The sequence below is a fragment of the Cydia strobilella genome, chromosome 4 (assembly GCF_947568885.1).
Source record: "Cydia strobilella chromosome 4, ilCydStro3.1, whole genome shotgun sequence".
Taxonomy (NCBI): domain Eukaryota; kingdom Metazoa; phylum Arthropoda; class Insecta; order Lepidoptera; family Tortricidae; genus Cydia; species Cydia strobilella.
Window position 1 is genome coordinate 15,540,337 of NC_086044.1, and position 27,622 is coordinate 15,567,958.

Genomic DNA, 27,622 nt, shown 5'->3' on the forward strand with positions numbered 1-27,622 from the left:
GTATGCACGCACGAGCGACTTAGTCGCCAGGCGATTTATTTGTCTCTTTTCGACAAATAAATCGCCTTGCGACTAAGTTGCTCGTGATGCGCGCACGAGAGTGACTTTTGTGTCCGCAACTATTTTATCTCTCACATCAAGCCTATGGGTAAGTATGAAAGTGCGCGCCTGTATAGTTTGTCAAGGGACTGTCTCATTTCAAACATAGACAGAGAGAATCATACTATCTTTGTTTTACACTAGTACTAGCTCCCAGAAGAAAAGGATGAGAATAGTTTTCTTTGTTCCTATTTACTGACAAGATTTGCTTGACCAACTATAGCGACGCGACAAGCGGGAGACTTTCTGAGGGCCTATCGCGAACCACGTTCGACGCGTTGCCTCCGTGTGTATGTTCCGTCCCTCACGGGCGCACGCGTATAGCTGATCTATGTAATGCTAGGTCTATGCCCCCACCCCTCATGACCGAACCATTCATGTCAACTTAAGTTTACATTTCTAGAAAATATGAAATATACAAAAAAAAATTGCTTAGAATCTACAAAAACACGTTAAATTAATATATTCATTTTGTAGTTTTAGAATGAAATAAATATTTTTTTGATTTGGTTTGATTTTTTCATCACATATGTAGGTATACGTTTCGTTACTCACCAAAGGTTCTCTAACTCTGCATTTTGACAGTTCGCAGCTGTGTGCATTTGGATTGTTGCTGTTATGGATTTTTAAGTCGTAGAATTTGTGGTTATTTATGTAAACTTTCTGATAACCAATGAAAAACAACTGATTTCAACAAGCTAAATGTTTGATTTCATCGCAACGTTGTAATCCCACATCATGATTCAAGTAAGAATGATTGTATCTTTTCTATTCTTCCGTAGTATGAGTAGGTTGTATAACTAGAAATGCAGCCGCTATTACCAGATCGATGCTTGTTCTAATCAAGTCATCTAATCTTTGGAAGAAGACGCTTGTTATTCCGTGTTTATGTGATAAGAAATAACCTGTTGACATAAGAATTCCAATATGGCCCACCCGGTTGTTAAAAGTATATAATGGGAGCTCTAGGCAATTAAGATAAACATTCACGTAATCGTGCCAAACATCTAATGCAAGGAAATACTGCATTTACTAATGTTATTACTAATTAGATGAGGCTTTTATTTCACAAAAAATATATTTTTTGCTATTGGGAATTTTCTGATTTATATGTGTATTTGTTGTACTAGTTTATTCCTTTAGCATATATACATAAGCTTGTAAATAGATATTATTTTCTTTTACAGATAGCCTATTCACCTCTCAATATCATAAAATAATAATAAAGCAGGTAAATGAAATAGTATTTTATTGTTACGAGTGGAGAAGTATATATAATTAATAGCCAGATCCACACAGAGCAAGCATATGCGCGAGGCAATTTTCCTCGCGCACAAAACGGCCAGAGTAGATGCACAAGGCACATCCACACTGGCTGTTTTGTGCGCAAGGAAATTGCCTTGCGCATATGCTTGCTCTGTGTAGACCCGGCTATTGGAGTAAGTCCAACTCACTTCAGTTGGAAACAAATAAGTATTAATTACCAGGTACCTAAGAAAAGAACAATACTCTGACTGTGACAAATCATTAAAAACTTTTTTTACAGAAGTATGGATCCAATAGATAATGAATGGCTTGGAATAAAAAATGAGCCTATTGATGATATTCCCCAAATTGGCAATGCTGTTCGTAGCTGGCAGTGGCGGGAGCATGGCCTGGATCCTCCACACAGTCCGGCCAACAAAACTGTACTTGAAAATATTGCCGAGGATATCTTAGTACAGAAGTCACTTACTATAAGAGTATGTTTATGATTTTATATTAAATCACAATTACAATCGGGTCTATCGCCGGTAAACGTCCTTAAATAAAGGTAACAAAATAAATTCGCCATAGACCCGATTGTAAATCTGATTTAATATGTTTTAAACTTTCACGATTTTTATTCACAACGACGGGACTTAATCGCGTAAGCGAAAACAAATATCGAAAGTTGTGAAATCGAATATTGTGAGTGTTGTGTGTCGACCTGGTGACATCCCTAGTGCGCAAAACGTTCAAGTTAATAAACAAGACCAAGTGTGGGTTGTTCCAAAAACTCGCGCGCCTAGAAGATGTTGATGTCAACTTTAGCCAGACCACGGGGACAACGCCGTCCTCGATACGTCGGAGGTAAATTTAAAACTTATTTCACGCGATTAGCCGGGTCTACACATAGCGAGCATACGCGCGAGGCAATTTCCTCGCACACAAAACGGCCAGTGTAGACGTGCCTCGGCCGAGGCGGCGCGCGCGAGGCACGTCTAAAATGTCGATACAACACGCGCGCCTCGGCCGAGGCACGTCTACACTGGCCGTTTTGTGCGCGAGGAAATTGCCTCGCGCGTAGGCTCGCTATGTGTGGACCCGGCTATTAAGTCCCGTCGTTGTGAATAATAATGATTTAATATGTGTTTATGATTTATCAAACAAAAAACAATAAAAATAAAAAACACTGTTACAATTTAAATTTGCAATTCTCTATAAAAAGTATATTTAATCCCTAGAGATCTAAATTTAAAGTGGCTCAAATTATGTTAAAGTTTTAAGTATAGAATTGAATACTGATTCTTTTTGCTGGCCAATACTGTGAGAACTGAGGAGTTCTTGCCTTTAGTATGTAATTTACCCAAATTTTTATTAAATTACTTAAGATATTACCCAAGCCAGCATATTTAACATATAGTAAAAATGTTTGTTTACAGTCCTGTGATTTGCCTGGGTACCCCAGGTCTACATTCCTGATGGTTTTCAGTCCTGATGGGTAAGGATGTTACTTTTGTTAATAATCCAAGTTCTTTGTTCAGGCCCTGTTTTAAGTGCTTCATAATAATATTACATTTCTTCATAAAGACATAGGTTGCACTTTAGAAGTACAATTCGAGGTCAAAGTTGGGGTACACCAAGGGTCTGCTCTTAGCCCGCTATTGTTCAACATTGTTATGGACTACCTACCTCAACAAAGACATCCAGTCCCCCCTACCATGGTGCCTACTGTACGCAGACGATGTTGTACTTATTGATAAATTTTTACTTTATTTATTTATTTATTTATTTTATTTTTTATTCATTACATTTCACAGCATAACAGTGATCCAAAGCACTGTGAAACCAATAGACATTTCATAGACATAGTACACAAATCTAAATTAACATATAACAGAAGAAATGCTGCAATGGACCCTGGAGATGTGGAGGCATGCCCTGGAATATAATGCTTTAAGGATTAGCAGAAGCAAAACAGAGTACCTGCCATGCAAATATAGCCGCACAGAGCAGACAGCATCAAAAATCACCATTGATGGATACCCGGTACCGATAGTAAGCCAGTTCAAATACCTAGGCTCGGTATTGTCCGCGGACGCAAATGTGGACATGGACGTGTCACATAGGGTAAATGTAGCTTGGATGAGGTGGAGGGCGCTCTCGGGGGTGCTCTGTGACCGCCGTGTGCCGATAAAGACCAAAGGCAAGGTCTACAAAACAGCTGTGAGACCTGCTATGGCGTATGGCGCAGAATGCTGGACGATCAAACAAGCACATAAACAAAAACTCCTTGTCAATGAGATGAAGATGTTGAGGTGGGCGGCCGGTGTGACGAGACTCGATAAAGTACGTAACGAGTACATCAGAGGAAGCTACAAGGTCGCCCCCATCACCAACAAAATTCAAGAATCCCGATTGAGATGGTACGGACATATCATGAGACGCGACGAGGACCATGTCGTCCCTTGCACTACCAGATAATAAGAGAGGCAGAGGCAGCCCGCCTGCTACGTGGTGGTCCACTATATCAATGGATTTGGAACAGAGCCAGTTGAACAAAGAGACAACCCAGGATCGACCGACCTGGCGCTTAAGAACGAGGAGGGCCGACCCCAAATAATGGGAAGAGGCACAGAAAGAAGAAGAAGAAGCACTTTAGAAGTACAATAATTTGTACATACCTTGTTTGCAATCTCATATTTTTATCTTGGGTTCTTTTGTGTGTAAGATGTGCAATTGACCCAGTGTTTATTCTAAAACATCAATCTCACACTAGGTCTTGCAATGAAGCTAATATGTAAACCTTGAAAGCTAAATTTACATTGATACGTCACTCGTTACTATGACAATACTCATTCTTAGCACTGTGGGCATGACAACTCACACTTTTATGTGTTCATTGCATCCCAAAGTGTTTGTTTTCTACATTATAAATGTGATTCCTCACTCAATGGTCTCATCGGAAGATCAGTGCTGGAAGTCACCAGCAATATGCTGAAATGAGGCCATTTTGTGACAGTTTCTTTGTAAGTTTTTTCTTATATGTATTTTATTTTGTTTGTCTTTATAAATAAAAATATTTTTATTCTATTATATTGGAAGTTATATTTACGGTTCAAGAGTGCATTAAGCTAGGCCTCATTGATTGCAGCATATTTTGACTTGACTTACGGTTCTTTTTTCAGCACAAAAGTAGCATCAACTCATGGCAATCACAATGTGTATGTGTCAGAGCTGGCGAGTGGCAAACATGTCAGGATATTGAAGGGGCATCCTCGTACACCATGGTGCATTGCTTTCCATCCATCCCATCCCCAGCTTATTGGCTCGGGCTGTCTGGGCGGACAAGTCCGGGTTTGGGACATATCCAGTGTAAGTTTTAAATTATTTAGTGTTTATCTTGCATGCTTTTATTCTAACGAAAAAAATGAGTGATTAAATGTATGAACTTATATCGAAATGCAAAAAAAAATTACAAGGTAGGTATTCACTTATGTAATTATATATTAATTGTAATTAAGTTATTTTCAAAAATTTTTTTGGTTTAAAAACATAAACGATGCTATGGTGTTGAAATTTAGCTAGATCTAAAGCTAAATAACTTATTATTATTACAAAAACATTTATTATGTATATTTTCCTGAAATAATTTCAGAACTAACTAGGTATAAATTATATGTTATTTTCAACACAATTGCTTGTAACGTGGAAGTTATTAAACCGCTTTTAGGCTCATAATCCTAGATATTAAACACGCGTGCTTTTTCATTATATTAGAGCACTTGTTTGGTAATTAATGATAATTCGACTGACTTAAGAAGGTAACTGATTGCTGATAACGTTTTCCGTACGGAAACGGAGCCTTCTTAAATTGGTCGAGTAGGGCAGTATGAGAGATGCAAGACATTTACTGTTTTAACAATTAAAATTTGATTATTATAAAGTTTCTTTTATTTCCTCACAAGTGCGTTGAAAACCGTCGTATGAAACGCGTGTGCATTGATCATTACACACATCGGCTTTCTTATTGCGCTCTCGCTTACAGCTCGCAAGCACAATATCGCCTCGTGTGCAATGACCAACGTAGCACACTTGTATCACAATGTAGGCTACTATTTTATTCCATATGGTGAGTTTATTGTAATTTCCACGTCTGAATAAGAATTCATGTAATGTTTACCGTGTCATTCAAGATATGAAAAATAATAGTTACCATGTCCCAATAATATGTATAATTTCAAGACATAAGGTCAATGTGGAAAAGACCGGCATATAAAATTAATAGGCGTAACGGCGTAATAGGACAAGAGCTCTCGTATTTGTATACGTACAGTCGAAGGCAAAAATGTCGATCCAGACAAATGGCTCAAAAATATGTGAACAAGACTTTATTTTCTAAGGTGTAAGAGCGTACACATATTTTTGAAACTTTGGGAATGTATATATATTTATGCCCTTGACTGTACGTCGCTAAGGCAGAGGGGTTATTCCCACTAGTCACCACCAAGTTGTTACTAGTGGTTGCTTTGCCACGTGGCTTATATTATACGGAAGCTAACCGCTCGCACAAAAGAAACAATGGCTTTTGTTTAACAGATTAGGGTCTTAGACATAGAAATCATTTGAGAAAATTCATACTATATATATGACTACTGGGTTGTTTTTTTCTCAGTAAGTTACCACCAAAATTTTGTTGTTGGATAAGCCAGACAGAGTCACAAGAGAAAGAGCTACGCTCCTTCTGCTCTACCGACCATCAGTAAGTGGAATATGTGTACAAACACAACAGTTAAAAGCTACGAACGAGCTTGTGTGGTCTTCCCTTAAAGACGGGCTTTTCCACATTGACCTTACACATAAACATGATGACCATTAGCATATTTTTGTATGTTTTCTCTATATAGCACACAAAGTATAGGTCATTACAAGGTTACGAAAGACTATAAATAAAAACCGTCCACACCGAGGACCTTATACAGACAAATTAGGCATTCAACGTCATTCGTCAAGTGGCTTTGACGGAACGTCCAGTTTGAATGTAAGATCCTTTATTAACCTTTTCGACGCCGTGTCAAACACAAAAGCTGTCACTCGGACGCCACATCACCGAAGTGACAAAACGTGTTGCTCTGTGGTCTGTGACGGATTAATCCGTCTTTGGCGTTGGACCTACGGTGCGGATATTTCCGCCATTGGCGTCGAAAAGGTTAACCTTTAGATCGCCAGTGACATCAACTAACGCGCACGGCCACAGCCCAATATCAACCTTCGTGCAATGCAACTAGGTTCACGATGACACGCTGTGATTTAAAATGCTCTGTTATCCAGGGCGGCAGTGAGGTATGGAACGTGCGAAACGAGACGGTGATAGCTTCCATCGCCTTCCACCCGCGAGAGCAACTGCTCGTGATCGCCACGTACAACGAGCTGTACTTTTGGGACTGGAGCCAACCCGCGCCCTTCACTAGGGTGTCCACTAACAATGTTAATGAAAAAGTTAGGTAAGTGTCGAAACAAGACGGCGATAGCTTTCATCGACTTCCACCCACGAGAGCTGCTACTCGTGATAGTCGTGATCGCCATCATCTATCCACTATAAATCATAAACTAAGGCTTTCCTCCTTCCAGGTATGTAGCATTCGACGCCCTGGGCTACAAGCTGATAACGGGAATATCACTCTGGACGACTGGACCCTCTAGCAACGTCACAACAACATTACTCCAACACGGCCCCCCAACCATCATGCTGAACCGTAGGGATGACCCTAGCGATGGCCCCAGTCGCAACCAGGAGAATCCTGGCACCGCGCAGGATATGATCGTTAACTCGTATCAGAATTTGGTGCAACGGTATGACAGCTTGGTGAGAAATTACCAGAGGTTGTTTATGGTGCGCCATAGACTGACTAATACGCCGCCGCCGCCGAATACGGTAATTTTTTAATTTTTTTGATAGGATTACTTTTAGATTTACCTATTGCGGACATGTACTTTATACGTTTTTTAGGGTTCCGTTCCGTAGTCAGTAGTCAACTAGGAACCCTTCCAGTTTCGCCATGTCCGTCTGTCTGTCTGTCCGAGGCTTTGCTCCGTGATCGTTAGTTAGAAGCCGACTATGATTTTACAATATTCAACTGTTATTTACCCGTATCCGTATAACGGCCCGGCCACAACATCGCGCGGCGGCGGCGGCGGCCCTATGGGAACGAAAGGTCCGATCGCTGTGTCTCGCTCCAACCTATGGCCGCCGCTCGCCGCGCGATGTCGTGGCCGGGCCGTGAGGGTAGTTAGATATCATTCTGATATAATGTACGTTCGAAATGGCCTGTATGTCAGCCACCTATGTGTATAGGTCAGTGTTGGCCGTAATTGTTAATTTTAATTAACCATTGATCAATTTTATTAACCATTAGTTCCGCCATTAACCAATTGCATTAAAGTTAATTCGGGTTAAAGTTAATTCGGATTAAATTTTTGAGACGTTAATGGCCATTGAAGTTAATTCGGATTAACTTTAATTCGGATTAACTTCAATGGCCATTAAAGTTTCAAAAAATTAATTAGAATTACTCTCAATTGCATTAACGTCTAATAAAATTACATTCGTGATATTTTAAAATGAGACAGCAAAATGACCCTGACTGAACCCTGGCAGTAGTAGCAGTACCTACCTACTACCTAGTAGAATTCTCGTTTGGTGCAACACAGACATACTCGGTTTTGGTCATTTAAATCGTCTTGATGAGCACTTCGGAGAGCCGTACCCATGATAGAGCTGATGCTGAACCCTGGCAGTACCTAATGGATGTAAGGTTTGGTGCAACATAGGCACACGCTGTTTTAGTCATCCGACTCGTCTTGATGAGCACTTCGGAGAGCCATACCCATGATAGAGCTGATGCTGAACCCTGGCAGTACCTAATGGATCTAAGGTTTGGTGCAACATAGGCACACGCTGTTTTAGTCATCCGACTCGTCTTGATGAGCACTTAGGAGAGCAGTACCCATGATAGAGCTGATGCTGAACCCTGGCAGTACCTAGTGGATCTAAGGTTTGGTGCAACATAGGCACACGCTGTTTTAGTCACCCGACTCGTCTTGATGAGCACTTAGGAGAGCAGTACCCATGATAGAGCTGATGCTGAACCCTGGCAGTACCTAGTGGATCTAAGGTTTGGTGCAACATAGGCACACGCTGTTTTAGTCACCCGACTCGTCTTGATGAGCACTTAGGAGAGCGGTACCCATGATAGAGCTGATGCTGAACCCTGGCAGTACCTAGTGGATCTAAGGTTTGGTGCAACATAGGCACACGCTGTTTTAGTCACCCGACTCGTCTTGATGAGCACTTAGGAGAGCAGTACCCATGATAGAGCTGATGCTGAACCCTGGCACTACCTAGTGGATCTAAGGTTTGGTGCAACATAGGCACACGCTGTTTTAGTCACCCGACTCGTCTTGATGAGCACTTAGGAGAGCGGTACCCATGATAGAGCTGATGCTGAACCCTGGCAGTACCTAGTGGATCTAAGGTTTGGTGCAACATAGGCACACGCTGTTTTAGTCACCCGACTCGTCTTGATGAGCACTTAGGAGAGCGGTACCCATGATAGAGCTGATGCTGAACCCTGGCAGTACCTAGTGGATCTAAGGTTTGGTGCAACATAGGCACACGCTGTTTTAGTCACCCGACTCGTCTTGATGAGCACTTAGGAGAGCAGTACCCATAATCATCAGCATCAGCATTCAGGGTTCAGCACAGCTCTATCATGGGTACTGCTCTTCTAAGTGCTCATCAAGACGAGTCGGATGACCTAAACAGCGCGTGCCTATGTTGCACCAAACCTTAGATCCACTAGGTACTGCCAGGGTGCAGCATCAGCTCTATCATGGGTACCGCTCTCCTAAGTGCTCATCAAGACGAGTCAGATGACCAAAACAGCGCGTGCCTATGTTGCACCAAACCTTAGATCCACTAGGTACTGCCAGGGTTCAGCATCAGCTCTATCGTGGGTACCGCTCTCCTAAGTGCTCATCAAGACGAGTCGGGTGACTAAAACAGCGGGTGCCTATGTTGCACCAAACCTTAGATCCACTAGGTACTGCCAGGGTTCAGCATCAGCTCTATCATGGGTACTGCTCTCCTAAGTGCTCATCAAGACGAGTCGGATGACTAAAACAGCGTGTGCCTATGTTGCACCAAACCTTAGATCCATTAGGTACTGCCAGGGTTCAGCATCAGCTCTATCATGGGTATGGCTCTCCGAAGTGCTCATCAAGACGAGTCGGATGACTAAAACAGCGTGTGCCTATGTTGCACCAAACCTTAGATCCATTAGGTACTGCCAGGGTTCAGCATCAGCTTTATCATGGGTACGGCTCTCCGAAGTGCTCATCAAGACGATTTAAATGACCAAAACCGCGTATGTCTGTGTTGCACCAAACCAGAATTCTACTAGGTAGTAGGTAGGTACTGCTACTACTGCCAGGGTTCAGTCAGGGTCATTTGCTGTCTCATTTTAAAATATCACGAATGTAATTTTATTAGACGTTAATGCAATTGAGAGTAATTCTAATTAATTTTTTGAAACTCTAATGGCCATTGAAGTTAATCCGAATTAAAGTTAATCCGAATTAACTTCAATGGCCATTAACGTCTCAAAAATTTAATCCGAATTAACTTTAATCCGAATTAAATGGCTAATGGTTAATGGCCATTAACCTTTTTAATTGTTAATTTTTAATGGTTAATGGCATTAGCGTTCGGCCAACACTGGTATAGGTATTTCAATATTTTAAATTATTTGAGGACAATGTATAAGTAAATACGGAGTATTTTGGCTCATTGGTATTGAATGGTAGCAGAGAGTTATTTGATTGTAAAGTGTGAAAAAAATCGTACCTGAGAGTTAGACAGCTGAACTAGATGGCACTAGACGACAGCGACACCATGTTTTGTGGTAAGTAAAGGCAAGACTTTCAACGAGACATATCACATAACTGTTTGATTGTAGTAATTCTAGCATAAGAAATATCTCTCAAAAGCTAATGTCATAGATGACTGTACTGAATAGGTATAGTTGGTCAAACCAATTTGTCAGACAGTAACAACCAGGAAAATTATATTCACCCCTTTCTTTTGGGTGCCAGTACTAGTGTAAGACAAAGATAGTATGATTCTCTCTGTCTATGTTTGAAATGAGACAGTCCTTTGACAAAGTATATATCATGTAGTAAATTACTCAAGTTGAAATGTGAACAATAAAACTGACATATAAAATTTGATCGTTAGACGGACCGGGGCACCGACCCCATGGAGACGGACCTGTCGCCACCGCCGTGTTTGCGCCATGCGCGCCCCTCCACCTCTGCTGTCAATGATGATGGTAAACTTTACGGTTTTGTTACGTCATATCACGGACATATGAATTAACCCATTGAGTCCCAGGACAAACAAAATTAAATTCGGGTTTAGATTTCGATTCAGTTTTGGTCTAGGAGGATAAAACCAAACGGAGCCGCCACATCTGTAATTTTCTGTACAAAAAAGTCTGCCGATTTATGCGGGGGAGGGGAACGTCAAATGTATACGTAACGTAAAAATAGCCATGTCAAATAAACGTCAGTCCATACATTGTGTATGACCATTGGCCGACTATTTTCGACAGAGGGGAACGCCTGTTAATGGCTACTCCGTTTGGTTATATAACCGATAAATATTAAATTAATTTTAGATTCAAAATAAACAATAAATGAAATCTACTTGCTACATGATAGGAAATCCATACTTAATATTATAAATGCGAAAGTGTGTCTGTCTGTCTGTTACCTCTTCACGCTTAAACAGCTGAACCGATTTAGTTGAAATTTGGTATAGGGGTAGTTTGAGTCCCGGGGAAGTACATAAGGATACTTTTTATTCCAGAACTCACCCCTTAAGGGGGGTGGAAATTTGTATGGGAAATTAATAACCGCTGAACCGATTAAGACAAAATTAGGTATGGACAGTTGACAATAGACAGTTGAAATTTTTACAGATGATGTATTTCTGTATAACAACAAATACTAAAAAGTACGGAAACCTCGGTGGGCGAGTCCGACTCGCACTTGTCCGGTTTTTCGCTGTTTGCCTCCATATCTAACAAAATATTTGATGTAAAAAGACGCACATTGTGAAATTTTAAATGGTTCCTTTATAAAACAGGCCGCGAAAAGGACAACGTAGGTTCTCATTTAAATGAAACTTAGTAAACGTAGAAATAGGATGAATAACTTGGTGCATTATGAGCTATATGATATGTAGCTTCGAGGTGACTGTTAATTTTACAATAAAATCGCTTTTAAAGATTAGAAATATTGTGTATACACCTGGATACAAAATTTCTTAATGCCTCAAAATGATGGCATTTTTATTTTTACCTACACTATTTCACCCTTTTTAATACCTCTTCTAGTGTCCCCTTTTAGCGCGTCACGGATTATCCATTCATTGTGTTACAGACACTTATCAACAAATATAAGTTTCGTTTATTTTCGGTTAGTACCGGTTGTAGCACATCACTATTTATAAGACGTAAAAAACTAGCAACACATGAAATGTCATTTTAGTCTACGCAATAAAAGAATAGGCTTTACTTTTCATTTCGAATACGAGGAAAGTAAACTGCATGTGTTTTTTAAAAACATTACTAAGTATAGGTATAATTTTTTATAGTATTTCTTACTTTTAATTAATAATTTAGGCAAAAGTATCGTTATTTATGGAATGGGGAGTAAAATATCAGAATGGAAATTTTATAACAAATTAATTTAAACCCAAATTCCAATTGCTTATCGTAAAATAAAATAAAAAATCGCACTTGGAACGTAAAATGCTCTAGTGCAGAGACGTATCATTTTCTGCACACCTTTTAGAACAACAATGACCTTCTTTCAGAGCATGAGAAATGAAATAGTACATTTCGATGCTAGTGCGGAAAGTATGTCATTACTTCACGAGTACCGAGACTCGGGACGAGTGAAGAATGACATATCCGCACGTGTATCGAACGGCGTTTTTTAATACAGTTGCGAAAAAATAAGCAAAGCAACAAATAAGGAATGGAATTAGAAACTTTTATATCTTCTTCTTCTTCTTTTAAAATTATGGCTTCAGCCCAGTGGGACTATTTCGCCAGTATCAAGGTATTGAGAGGTTTACAAACGACAAAAATTGTACGGTTGTACAAGACAGTGTACGGTGATTTGTTAGCTCTTGTAAATCGATAGCTAGACTTTACAAGAAGCACGTGGACTACCGGCCGTTGACTCCAAGATGGTGGTTAAACGCGCTTCAAAATTAATTCTCCATTCACTGCACACTACCACATTAGTTTACTGTATAATAAGCTATCGATATTACACTTTAAACAATATTAATAAGCAAAAAACAAAGTAATTAATCACGATGCTAACTATCAAGATGGCGCTCGAACCGGAGAAACTTTTATATTATTATATTAATTCTGTTACACTGACATCATTGACATTGACATTATGAAGAGGTGTTTTTCTAGCTTTTATTCGACTAGAATAGATTTTGTTATTATTATAAAACCCACTTCAATGAAAGTTTTTTTTTTTCAAATGCATGTTCTATAAGACAGAAAAAATTGTAAATATTAAAACATTGTACTATTATTACCTAAATATCGTTATTAACGATTATTTGTGTATCGTATATTTATAAAAACAATATCGAATGTTGCCTTTGGAAACTTAAAACATTCTTGCAGTAAGAAAATACGCCTCTTCTTTGACAGGTGTTCCGTTCCATTCAGACAACTTATTAAGAACGGTTTTTCAACATTAAAAATAAACGTGTTATAATACTTATAATGATGAATAGGTAAGTAATGAAATATGCATATTTTTCGTATTCTTACATTAACAGTAGGTTTTTATGTTGATTACGACGTTAATATTAACACTCATGAATAAGTAGTCATGAATTGGAACAAGTTAAAATTTAAAAATATTGGAAAAGATAAAAGCACTAGTTAGCGAAAACTCAACTTTCCGCACGCTAAACAGCCACGAAAAGCAGCACTTTTTGAGCAACTGTATTAATAACTATTGTTTCTTACCCCAGCACAATTTTCCCCTGGTACGTCGCGGCGGCAAGACGGCGCCGAGAGAAGCGACGGGGAGGGCAGTAGTAGTCGCCTCTTGAATCTCGACGTTTTGTCTATTGATGGAAACCCGAGGTAACTCACACATTCATATTAATCAACTGACCTAAGCGTATACTTGAATATTTATACAATTTTTATTTCAAATTCCAGAGGTCAAAACAATCCAGAGTCACCGCAACAGGAACATTCCATTTTCGGATCGCGGTCATCAGCATTCCAACCCCTGACCGGAACCGGTACTGGAAGATCTTTCAGAACGATAGATCAAAACGAACGCACACGTTTACTGCCAAATCCCTTTTCTTCGACAGGCGGCCTCTCTCGGTCTAGCCGAGTAAATTTTTCGGAACTGTCATCCTCGAACGCTAACTCCTCTCGCACGAGTTTGTTCACTGCGACGTCGTTCGCGAATATAGCGGCGCAACGCCGGCGGCAGCACCTCGCGCACATGGCCAGCGCGCTGCAAAGCGAAAGCGCCTCCACCTCCTCCGACGCGTCATCCACCCCCTCCTGGCCGAGGTTCACCAGCCTCCGCCCCGACACTCCCCCTTCCACCTCCACATCCGAACCGACCGCTCAAAGACCCACCATGACCAACTCTTCGACCCAAATGAGCCCCAGCAGCGCGCCCGTCGACGCGCAAGCCATCAACGAGAGTTTAGATTTAATACGTGACATATTGAGAGATTCGGGAACGAGATTATTAAATTTGATAACTAATATGTCGCTGTCGACGCTGGGCAGCGTGGAGCGCGGCGGGGCGCGGCGCAGAAGCGCGTCGGGCGCGCGCTCCGACGACAGCGAGGGCGGCCCGCGCCCGCGCGCCAGGCCCCGAGTGCGCCTCTTCAGCTCCTCCCTTCGCCGCGACCTGGTCCTCTCCTCCAGCTCCGACTCGGACAGCGACGACTCCCTAGATATTAATATCTTCAGGGCGCGGCGCACGCCTCTCCAACTTGCGTCCAACCTACTTCGGCGGACACAGTCGAGCGCGCCGCCCGCCGCGAGTACAGCAGACAGCGAACCCGGTCCACCCGCCGCCGAAAGAGAACAGGAACGAGGCGCGCAGACGGAGAGTAGACCTTCGACCAGCACTGCCGATTTAAATGCCAACCGGCCGTCTACTAGTAGAGATAATTTCTGGACCAGAGGAAGTGTCGTTCCTCCCGACGAGGCCTACAGAAGGGTCAGGTCGGGGGTTCACGCCTTACAAAAACACGCTCTCCTGCTGACGAATATGTGGTTGCGTGGCAACAGGACTACCATGCGCGAGCTTCGCGCTATGTGGGAGAATTTGCGCAGACGAATATTGACGCTGCATAGGGAAACCGGGCGACAAGACTTACCTAGCTATTATACTAGATCTCTGTTGGAGAGATGTATGTTTTTATCCGAATTGCATAGCGCGAGACCCGCGAGGCATAACGCACGTAATGACGAAAGCGGCAGGAGTCAGCCGGAGCGACGGGACGCTTCAGCAAATTCTGAAACTGCGAGCGGTTCCAATGTGACGGGGAGTGATCTTAACACTTCCACAGAAACTAATAATGACAACCGCGAGCCTCGCCCGCGCCGCTCCCCTCAGACGAGGTCTTCCCCAAGCGTCCGCGCCTCTCCTTCCACGCGGCGACGGTTGCAGTCCAGCTACAGATGGCGGCCCGAAGACGAGATTCGCCGGCGGTCTCGAAATCCGGCCGCAAACCGATTATCACACAGGCACCCCCACAACAGATCTCGTAGAGATTTCGCACGCGTGATTGAGATCAGCGCCACCAGACACGAAATCCGAATGCGAGCCATGCAAGTTCTTTCTGTAATGTTCAACATGATGATGATGTGTTTGGAGGAACGAGGTCTTAGCCAACTTATCATAACTATGTTACGTACGCTAAAAAGAGCTTTAGCTTTGACTTGCCTGATGTTGATGACGAATAGAAACGCCGCTAGATCCGGCAATAATTCTGGGTCATCGAGCGCGCGGGTAGATTCTTCGAATGTAGTCCGCATTCAAAACGCCGAGCACTCGGGTCCCGTGAATGTGGACGTGGACGGCCCTGACGAAGTCATGTCTCTCAACAACCCTACTCTCCTCGGCGAGCCGGAGCCGGGTGCGGTGCCTATCCAAAAAATAAATAATGACGCCCGCGCCACTGAAAGAGAAATACCGCGCACTTCGCAATGCGTGGGAACGGGAACCAGTTCGACACAAGAGGAATCACCTCCGTCTCTTTCTACCGCACAGAAATGGAGCAATCGGCTCGCGGTTCAAATATCAGCTGCAAACAGGAATAACTCGGCGACGGCAAGAAACAGAAGAGAACTATATATAGAGAGCAGAAGACTTAAAGCGTTGCACAGGACCAATCCAGGTGCACATCCAATAGTTAAGAAAAGAGTTCCTCCAATATCCCACCACAGGATTCCAGCTATGCGCTTCGTGCCTAATAAAGATGTTTCCGGGCTAAATACTTCAAGAAATGTTCCTAACACGCTCGACGAGCCGGTCGCCGGACCGTCGAACGCTCCCTCAAGTGGCAATTCCAGACAAGAATCGCCTCGCGCGATAGACGAGTTCGAGCAGAGGGTTCATTTAATTCGCCTAGCTCACATGCAAGCGGTTAGATTACGGTCGGCCGCGAGGAATCGCTTCAGACGTTTACAAACCATTCGATTGTATACACCGTCTTCGGTGCGGGAAATGTTCGCTTTGCAATCTAATAACCCGGAGAATCAGCAGCCAGGGAATAGGTCTCCCAGTGGACCGGAATTTGGTCGAGGGCGGCCGTTGGCGACGTACAGGCCTCACATTCTCGGTCCACGACCGGAGCAGGATAGAGGGGAGGATTCCAGCCAAGTGGCCGGGGTAGTGGAGGTGCAGCCCATGCAGTTTAACGTGAACAACGTGGCGGCGCTCATGCAGGTCAACGACCACAGCGTCAACGAGGCGCCCAGCCCGACGCACAGGCTGCCACGCATTCAAGAGTACCTGCAACCTATTATACTGGCACAGGTAATTATTTTTGCTTTCTCCATTCGTGGAGATTCCATAGTTTGTTCGGCGGCTTTAGCCATAGAGATAAGCTAATTAGTTATTTATTGTAAAAAAGCGCACGTGATTTCTTATATAAATAGGTACTTATACAATCGATATCATATATATCGGAGCGGCCAAGGCGCTTACAAATATCTGAACAAGACTATTTTGTCAAGGCGTTAGAGTCGTGTTCAGATAATTTTGAGCACCTCGGCCGCACTGACTGTACAAAAAGCTAACTTAATTGTACTAAAGTGCAATGACATCACTAAAATTGCAAATGCAATAAAAATATTGAAGAGTGGGGTTGCAACAATCGGGTATTTTCAACTATTGTAGGGCCATTACCATCTGAGCGTCGGGGCAATAAAACCCGCTGTCAACAAGGATGTCCAAAAAGTAGGTACACGTGCTTATCGATAGTTTGCTACCTGCGTTGGAATTTTCGCTTGTTATTGAAATTCGTTTATTTGTAAACATGTGGAGTAATTATTAATAGTACTCAATAGTAAATGGATTATCGTGTTGAAGGGCGATATTAATGCTCAAACTCGGGAGTGTTATTCATAACGTTATGTCAATTTTTATCCAATGAAGTGACCCGGAAAAATTAAATCACATCAATTTTAAACCCCATGATATTGCGGCGTTTATTTGTGGGGTAAGTTCAGCGACTGTCCGCCGAATCAGAAAGGAAGTTTTAAACAGAGTATTCAAAAAAATTGTTCCATACATTTTGGCTGGTCCATTTTCCATGGGAGGGTATAATAGTTATTTGTTATACAAGGGTGCAAAGTTGTATTTTACCCGCGAGTGTGGAATCGAAACACGAGCAAGCGAAAGGATTCTATAGTTGAACCACGAGCGAAGCGAGTGGTTCTAAAATAGAATCCTAAGCGTAGCGAGTGTTTTAACACACGAGAAGTAAAATACATTTGCACCCGTGTGTAACACAAAACTTTTCGCCTCACTATAGCGAGGAAAGTGCAACATCCACAGGCGTTAGATCATCTTCATCAACTGAAACCACTCATTTTTTTACGATATTATATCAAAAAACTCTGGAAATTCTGTACTTTTACGTGAGAAGTTATCAAGTAAAATTTTTCATAAATAAAATCATAAATCATAAATCATTTATTTGCATTAAATGTGGTTTAACAATAGGTCTTATTATAATTATAAGTATCACACATTTAGCCGTATTTATAGCATGCAATATATGTACATGTTAATCTTACATTTACAAAAAATCTATTTACATTTCATGCAATTTCGTTATTCAGTCAACAACAGTGATAACAATTAAAATGATAAAAATAACAATAATAATAAAGGAAATGTCATTAGCTAGTATTTTGTTGACAATGTCTCAGAATAATGACTAAAGCATAGAAGTCGGGCAAAAATGCTTCGCAAATATGTATACCCGTACTTTACTTCCTTACGAATTAGATAATGTGCCGAAAAGAAATGCATATATGCTTGTTATTTCTCATTTACGTACGGTGTCATAAGTTTGATAATTTGCTAGGGATGTGACTGTGTCGACTTTTTATATCGATAAATTATGCATAAGTTTATGTGCCGTGTAAAAGAATAATCACGAAATTGGCAAATTGATCTGGCTAATGAAAGTTGAACCTGAAAAAACGCGGCAATTTCAAGAAATCTGTAGCAGGCGGCTCGTTGAAATGAATTGAAATGCGTGGAATACAAGGATTGCATAACTTTTATACTTTTTATAATTTTCATATTCTAAAAATCATTAAAAAGTATAAAAATTTTGCAATCCTTGGAATCAAAGAGCCGCCTGATATGAGGATTAATGCATGTACCTAATATAGCTTTTATCTCATTTGCAGTCTACCACTCAGAACCGTCTAACTATACCTCTCGTTTTTTTATCATTAGAAAGAAGGCGAGCGATCTTAACGTGTCGTTTTATCGAAAAACACTTTGAAAATAAGTCACAACAAATATAATATACGATCATTTACATACTTTTGCTTTCATAAGTAAAATATTGCTATATTTATAAAAAAACTTGTGAATAAAAAGACACGTGGAAATGGTTTACCGTTTTTTCTAATGCTAAAAGACTAAGTATAGTTTCTAGTCATGTACAGTCAGCTGCAGAGAAAAGGCACCCCCCCTGCATACAAAGTTCTGTAAATTAGTATGGACGTGGGGTACCTTTTCTGTGCAGCTGACTGTACCAAATAGGAAATGAAAAAAAAAACGTTCGTGTAATATATTTTTTTATTTAATAATAGGGAATATTACGCGAAACTCGGCGTAGGTGGCGCCACTATCACAATCTGAGGGTCTATCGCGAAACAAGAAAATCGAACTTTAGTTATCTAACATCTCTGTCACTCTTGCGTATTCGAGCGATAAAGAGGCAGCTAGATAACGAAATTTCGGATTCGAGTTTTCCGGTAGGTCCCCTGAAAACTTGTCAAAAACCTGTTAAAGGTACAGTATGAATAAGTTACGATACGGTGCACTAAAAAAGCTAGTGCTGCACTCTGGTGGCAGAACATTGCAGTAATATCCCCTATTCCTCGTCCTTTGGAAATCTGAAATAAAAAGTTGAGTTTTGTGACCAACAATATTAATAAAAGGATCATTCATCAATGATCATTAATGTCTTTTTTATTAGGGTTCCGTACCCAAAGGGTAAAGACGGGACCCTATTACTAATACTTCGCTGTCCGTCTGTCTGTCACCAGGCTGTATCTCATGAACCGTGATAGCTAGACAGTTGAAATTTTCACAGATGATGTATTTCTGTTGCCGCTATAACAACAAATACTAAAAAGTACGGTCCCCTTGGTGCGCGCGTCCGACCCGCACTTGACCGGTTTTTAGTATTAAACTATAGTCTGGCAAACACAATCTGTCAGTAAGTAAGAACTATAGGTACAGTCGAAGGCAAAAATATCGATCCAGACAAATGGCTTAAAAATATGTGAACACGATTTTATTGTCTGAGCGTACACATATTTTTGAGACTTTGGGAATGTATATATATTTATGCCCTTGACTGTACTCATCAATTAAAATGAGACAGTCCTGGGCCAAACTATAAGAAAGCTGTAAATGTCGATAGGTTATTGATCTGAGGTCGATACATCACTATGCCAAAAATATAACCTTTCATACTTAGCAGAAAAATTCGAAAATTTATGCAAAAATCTATATAGACTTGAATGCAAGTAATAATTACATAAACAATATATCGATTTCTATGTTTAGGGTCAGGTCCTATAAATTAATTTCTTCAAAATTGAACAAAACTCACCGATTAAAGGTTATCGGTTCGTGCGTATTTTCTTTTCTTCCTGTATTCGATTTACAGCCCTCGATCACACAAGACATTATCACAAAGGGAACTTCAAACCATTACAAATAAAAACTCAACACGTTTTCCAACAATCTTTCAGGAATAGCAAGAATATAATTAAAATAAACCAAGATGACCGCTGAAACATCCCGAAATATTTCAACTAAAATAATACGACTATGTCAAGTTGTTACAGTTGACACCTACCTGTGAAATAACGAACTTATATTTTATTTGGCTGGATTATATTATAGAACCACATAGGACCATTTGACATTTCCTTCAGTTCATCTTATGACAATACTGAAAAAAACGAAAGAACTTGCGGATTGTTGTCTCACTCACTCATAGACAAAAAGTAATAACGTGTTGTGAATACGATATCTTTTACCAAGCTTTTATTTTTGCCCGGCTTCTTTGCTTTAGTCATTATTCTGAGGCATAGACCTAGCATTACATAGACCAGCTATACGCGTGCGCCCGTAAGGGATAGACATAGATGACGTCATAAACGTGGGGATACCATATTGGTAAAAATTACCCCAATATTTGATATCACGTTGGGGCGATTACCCTGGAGGCAAAGTTAGCTTGTTTGCCGGTATTAAAAAATTGTTAAATAAAATGTCAATGGGCCGTTCTTTTTAGGCGTATAAACAATGAAATACCTCCTATAATTCGCGCAGGTGGTACAAAACTAAACATGTTTAGTAAATAAAACGTAAAATAAAATGTATTATGGGTTTTAATTTAAAGAAATCACAAATCGCAATCACACCAATTAATGTACACCACATTTAATCTTCACAACATTTGTTTATTTATTTTTTGGAATTAGAAGTACGAAAAAACTTCGAGGTCAAAATTACCCATAAAATTATGATATTTTCATCTGGTATCCCTAACATGATTTTTATGCAGCTAAATTAAGAAGAAGTTTAAAAATGGCTGACCTCAGACTCCTACCTACCTACGTAATTTGGGCGGATAATTTTACAAATAATGTTTTGTTAATTTGCGTAAATAATTGTGATATTTTTATTGAAATCGTTTGATTCTACATTGCTTTGAGTGTTACGTAATTTTACGATGTTATTCTCACATATTGCGTTAAGAGGAAGGTGTAAAATACCGTACTTACGTGTGAAAGGTTATGATCTCATATTTTTGCTCAGAGCGGCTATTACAGCCGATTACAGAACAATTCACCAGTATTTTATCAAAGTTCAAGCATTCAAAACGCTAACCATCACTATATTTCATATGAGAAAGCACAATTTCATACAAAACAACGATAATTAAACAAGCAACGAACAAACATGACATGTCACGTACTTATTTGTTTGCCACAACCTCGGTTGTGGCAGCGGTGGAAAAGTGAAACTATGACAAGGACAAACAATAACAGCGCTTTCTCTGCTACTCCTACTGAAAGATACATAAGACTATCCCGTTCGGTCATTTTCCCCCACCCCTCATGACCGATCCAGTTATACTAGATTCATGTTCTGAGGACAATGTTGACATTTCTGACGTATGAAATGTCAATGATGCGTTTTGAAATTGCGTCGACTTAACTTGTGCATTCAGAATTACATTTAACATAATTATTAAAAAACAAACGTTTATTATGGAATTTTAAGGTTTATGACTAAAAATCATTAAATAAGGCTAAATCTGATATTTTTTATTAGATTCTCAAACCATTTATTTAATGATAATTAATATCGAACGAACCATTATTATGAGCGTTTTACGTTTTGTTATCTGTCAAGCTACTTAAACACGCTACATCCAAGGTCAAATTACTTTCCCCACTAGTGGATAAAATGCGTTTTTCCCCGCTTGTTTTAAAGGATAAAAGACGGCTTTCCGAGCTAGTGAGGGGAAAAAAAACTTGTTTAATAAAAGTTGCATAGTTTGCTACAATTTGCGAAGTCTCTCAGTACCCTCGCGGAGAACCCCTCCTCCATTTGTTGTCCCACCCGTCACACTTCCAATACCAATGTCTATTTCTAATAATAATGAAAACATTTTATTACGTTTTTGAATGGTGAAGTATACAATGATTATTTGGGTTTATGATTATATAATATTTATAACAAATATTGTAGTTGTTAGGAAAATATAATCAGTGTAGGTAAAAAAGAAGTAAAAATATGTCCCAACCTTCACCTTTCGAAATAATGATAATATTGAAACAAGTTTTATTACTTTCTACTCTAACACTGCCGTATAAACTATAATATCAGTGTTGATATTTAAGGGGGTGGTAAGGGTGTCCAATTTCTTGGTCCAATATGTATTTGCGTTTCACATTTTGCTTAATGAGAGAGTGAGACGCAATGCACATTGAACCAAGAAAGGGGGCAGGTGGAATTCCACCATAAGGTCCCTAAGCTTTATATCCTTTTGAGATAGACAAAGTCACGTGACCGCTTCTCCATGTTAATATTATAGAGAATATATTTTTACGCAATTTGATGTTTATTAACCTTAGCTATTCCCTAACTCTTATAATAATCAAAAAATCTTGAAAAGTCAAACGCAAAAATATTTTTCATAATGTGAATATCCAGGGAGGAAAATGAGGTATATGTTTGTATGGAGAAGCGGTCGTCCACTATCCTCTAAACGGTAACTTAATTTTGTTTCAGAATGCGATGGCGGTGGACGAGGAGCACGCGGGCGGGGTCGGCGGCGGGGGCGGCGGCGCGCGGCGCCTCAGCGGCATGGCGGGGCTGCTGGACTCCGGCATCCTGAACGACGCGCTGCCCGCGCCCGCGCACCGCGTGCAGGCCTGGGACTTCACCACCGGCGACACGCCCGACATAGCCGACAGTACGTACTAAAATACTGCGGGAATGCTGAACGATATTGCTTCTCCCCCACACCACCGCTCAAAAACCTCGATATTTATTGCTTGCAAAACGTATTTCCGCTGAGACTAAACTTTTCTTGGCCCTTATAGAAAATTAGAAAATGTGTCTCAATTTTTTTCATTCCATTCCGTACTCGTTTTTACACCTAGGTCTTGTATGACGATAACAGGACGGAAGTACGTACCAAAGCGCAGGTTGGGGCGACATATTCGTTCACTCGAAAAAGCCCTTTAATAAAAAATAAAAAAAAAGCGCAGGTTTTTTTTTTTTTTTTTTCAATTTACAAATACCTCTGAACGTTTGCACTAAACGCATATGATTGGTTTGAACACTTTGAACCAGCTACACCTTGTATGGCTACACCTGATCATGTTGAGACTATCCAATGGACAACGAATCAAATTTTTTTGAAGACTATTGACCTTGTTTTTAATCCTAGTTTATTATTCAGGTACAAAGAACGTGGTGGTCCAAAGATGCCGGATCCACAACGACGCCAGCATCGACATATCAAAGGACGGACGCCTGCTCGTAGCGTTACTGCCGGTGCCGCGGTTAAGGAACACTAACCATTGGCTGGGTAAGTAAGCAATCAATAGGTTTAACCCTTAAATGGATGATTTTTTATTTTTTGTTAGAAAAAATGTTTTAACTTAAATGTTTTTAGCTTTTTTCTGTTGAATCTGTGAGCTGTCCAATGCTTTGTATACATCTGGCAACAATATGCATTTAAGGGTTAAGTATTTACAGATGGCACCAGCATAGATTTTACCTGTAAATCCTACGCTTTAAGCCAAAAAAAACTAAATACTTCCTGCTATTTGGCGTTCGTACGTACGTGGTGTTGATTCACCACAAGCCATATTGCAGCTGTTCTTTTTGAAAAAGTGTTGTAATGTGGTCTCGTTCATGGGCATGGCATATTAGAGTAAAAGGAATGTTTATTTTTTTATTTATAAAAAAAAAAACTGCTGTTGTTTCACATATCCACAAACCCTTAATAATTATACCATTTTGTTGTGCAGGTGTATACTCGTTGGAATGGTCGCGACTAGGCCAGTGCCTACACACAGCGGTACTAGAGCAGAGCGCGGTCTCAGTGGCTTTATCACCCACGGCGCGGCACTTGGCCGTAGGACTCGGCTCGCGGCGCTTCACCACGCTGCCCAACGCGCGCAACAGCGTGTTCGCGCTGTTGTTCCGACTGGACCCCCATGGTGAGTGCCACCTGCAGCGGACGGTTTTAATGTCAAAAGTGGAGATGCCGGTATTTTGGGTACGCGGTGATTTACCATTACTACGCTGCACAACGCGCGCAACAGCGTGTCGCGCTGTTGTTCCGACTGCACCCCCACGGTGAGTGCAATCTGCAGCGGACGGTTTCAATGTCAAAAGTGGAGATGCCGGTCTTTTGGGTACGCGGTGATTTACCATTACTACGCTGCCCAACGCACGCAACAGCGTGTCGCGCTGTTGTTCCGACTGGACCCCCACGGTGAGTGCAACCTGCAGCGGACGGTTTCAATGTCAAAAGTGGAGATGCCGGTCTTTTGGGTACTTGGTGATTTACCATTACTACGCTGCCCAACGCGCGCAACAGCGTGTCGCGCTGTTGTTCCGACTGGACCCCCACGGTGAGTGCAACCTGCAGCGGACGGTTTCAATGTCAAAAGTGGAGATGCCGGTCTTTTGGGTACGCGGTGATTTACCATTACTACGCTGCCCAACGCGCGCAACAGCGTGTCGCGCTGTTGTTCCGACTGGACCCCCGCGGTGAGTGCAACCTGCAGCTGACGGTTTCAATGTTAAAAGTGGAGACGCCGGCCGGTCTTTTGGGTACGCGGTGATTTACCATTACCACGCTGCCCAACGCGCGCAACAGCGTGTCGCGCTGTTGTTCCGACTGGACCCCCACGGTGAATGCACACCGGCTCCCAACTCATCGCAACAACGTCCAACGCGCGCAAGCCGGACGAAAGAAAAAGTCGGGAATTATGGAAATACAGGAGGGGCCTTTGCCCAGCAATGAAACACTTAAATAGTCAGTAAAAAAACCTACTGTTAACTTAAGAAGTATCTGAAGATTTATTTTGTTGTAAAAATATCCTGCCGGGCTAGCACATGATTGGCGCTACGCTATGTCGCCGCGAGATAGACTACCCGGTCTCTCTTTAATTAATACAGTTAGAAAAAGAGCCGCGAAATAGACTACCCGTATCTCGCGGCGTGATACTGTCGCGCCAATCATGTGCTTGGCCTACTGGAATGTAATATTTGTAATCCAATAACTGTCGCCTTTTGTAACGAAGTTCATTTGCGTCAAATGTGGTAGTTCTGATTTTTTGCTGGCTTGTTTTTGATGTTGGCCTAATGAATAATCCAAGTTTGCAACCTCGATCGCAGAACGCAACTTTGTCAAAAATCGAAAAACCCGCGAAAATGTCGGTTTTTTTTTTAGATTTGGGCGATTGTGACCCTAAAGGACTAGTTTTTGATAGTGTTCTCAAGACGTTTTTAAAGTAGACTAAATTTTCTACAATACGAGACTTTGTCTATGTAGATTTAATAGTTTCTGAGATAAACCTTTCAAAGTAAGTGCATAATGCAGTAACAAGTCTACAAAAAATCAGAACTAGTACCTTGGAGTTACCAGTTCTTCGTACAATTTCCGTAAATAGCTGATACTAGTAGGAGCCTAACACTGGGACAGTTTACGATGCACTCAAAAACATTACGCTCCTTTTTAAGACGACTGGATAAAACAGACAAATAATCCTTATTCTTTAATTACAGAGAGCTCGAGCCGTACGGGTCTGTCGCCCATCAAGGAGTTGGAACAGAACTGGGAGCAAGGCTTCACGAGCCTCAACTGCCTCCGCTGGGCGCCGCAGCCCGGCCAGGGACTCGTCTATGCCAACAACACTGGACAACTCATCATCATGAGCTAGGTCATCAAGTATTTTAGTCTCCTCAAGGAGTTGGCACTGAACTGGGAGTCTTCACGAGTCTTCTGCCACTGATGGGATGGTTGCATGTGAAGGAAGTATGAGTCGCTCGGCTGCCATTATCAGGTCTTATCATTATCGCAAAGGCTGCACCCAATCACCCATCCAGCTTCCAAACCAGAAGAGGGAAAACTAGATCTTACTGTAAATAGGTTTTTGTCAAAATTGACAGTAGTTAAAGAAGCTCTCAAGCTGCTCAAAGGCATTTGGCATAACGAATCCATAGAAAGTACCGAGTATACGATGAAAGAAATATTATGACGAACTCTGAACTTATACAGTAATATATGCAACTGCGTTTAGGTTTCTGACTAAATTAAATGACCGTTGATTGAAAGCTTTCGCTCCGAGAAACAAAAACGGAGTGTGCGCGAGATAAATGTCCCTCCATGACGATATCTTTTGCATCACGCTTAGATTAAGTAAAATAAGCATTTTTTTTTAATCAATATCTTAAATGTATGGATAAGACTTTGATTATTTGGAACCCTTTGGAAATTTGTTGTCTAAATTAATTCAATTATTAATGTAAAATTATTACAAACTTGTGTTTTAATTTAATTGTATAATTTTGATCTCGCGAATTATATTGGATGCTAATTTGGCCCTATTTTATTTTATTCATTCATAGAATTAACAGTTTGGATGATCGAAGACCGTTCTTATTTTAGGACTTTTACTGATACTAATAATTTATTACTGTTTTACTTACGTAATTATTATTTCGTTGTTTTAATGAAATGTGTTTAATATTCATTAACATCTAAATTAGAGGTACAACGTGGATAATGTTTCCAGGCAAAGGTCAGGAAAATGTAAACTTATAAATATACTAATATTGAAATAGAAGACTAAATTAAATAAGTATATTTAAGAAAATGCATGCCACTATATGAAAGACAAAATAGTATCTTAAAAAGAGCTGGATACAAAGTCACAGGGCGGACACGCTATACATCAAAAATCACTTGCGTTTCTATGTGTGAACGGCCCGTCTGTACACGCGCACATGCGTCATAGTGTGAGTAAGTTGCTTAAAAATAGTACTGAGCGGCCGGCAAACGGCCGTCAATCTGCTGTCGCGGGGCGAGGTAATTCGAGTCGGGGCGGGGCTGTGCGTGGCCGTTCTGTATGATAATACTATTACTTATTCTGTGACAAAGTCGCAGGTACTTAGTAGGTGTTATACACTAGCTAAACCTCGTTTTTTTTTTCATTAGAATGGATCCGTAGAAGCAAGCATAGATAATATTTATTGAGTACCATTTGCGGTAATAATGAAACAATTTGATGAAATGATTATCGAATTGTGTCTAAAGAAGAGACGCTTTCCAGATAGATTTTTGTACGTTGACCCGCCTGTTGCTATCTCTGTTGCAGGCGCATTATTGTATTAATTTCAAACTCGCACAGGGACAGTGACATTGACAAAAGCATCATGGAATTCATGGGCGAGACAGCAATATAATTATGCGCGTGCAATAGAGATAGCAACAGGCGGGTCAATGTATGTATGTACACATACGCACCAACACGCACCACACCTTTACATTTCTACGACAATTCTATCCTATTCAGACATTACAATGGCAATTTTATTAGAAATAGGCCAATTATTCATTACTATTATCTTTTTTTTTACATTGATATAGTCTGTTAGTGACCTGGGTTCTAGCAGAATTACCAGTGCTTCGCTCGAAAGAGTGGAGCGTATAACAGAGCAGAACCCTTTTGTTTTGCTGCAACGCACACAGCAATCCTACGGTTTATTTATAAGCTTTGTTTTTTATCTCAATGCTGCTTTTTGTATCTCTTTTGTTTCTTTTTTATATGTGTGT

At 40.8% G+C, this 27,622-nt stretch overlaps 1 protein-coding gene across 1 annotated transcript; it reads left to right on the top strand.

Moving 5' to 3' along the window:
* The first annotated feature begins 671 nt into the window (after positions 1 to 671).
* On the top strand, positions 672 to 26,389 carry LOC134741036 (activating molecule in BECN1-regulated autophagy protein 1-like). Its single transcript, XM_063673776.1, has 14 exons — positions 672 to 846; positions 1,287 to 1,330; positions 1,646 to 1,841; positions 2,784 to 2,842; positions 4,530 to 4,716; positions 6,673 to 6,845; positions 6,973 to 7,276; positions 10,637 to 10,730; positions 13,475 to 13,589; positions 13,668 to 16,524; positions 22,555 to 22,738; positions 23,231 to 23,359; positions 23,805 to 23,996; positions 25,573 to 26,389. The coding sequence occupies exons 3-14, from the start codon at positions 1,650 to 1,652 to the stop codon at positions 25,725 to 25,727; spliced, it is 4,641 nt and encodes a 1,546-aa protein (XP_063529846.1). The 5' UTR covers positions 672 to 846; positions 1,287 to 1,330; positions 1,646 to 1,649; the 3' UTR covers positions 25,728 to 26,389.
* The last annotated feature ends 1,233 nt before the right edge of the window (positions 26,390 to 27,622 follow it).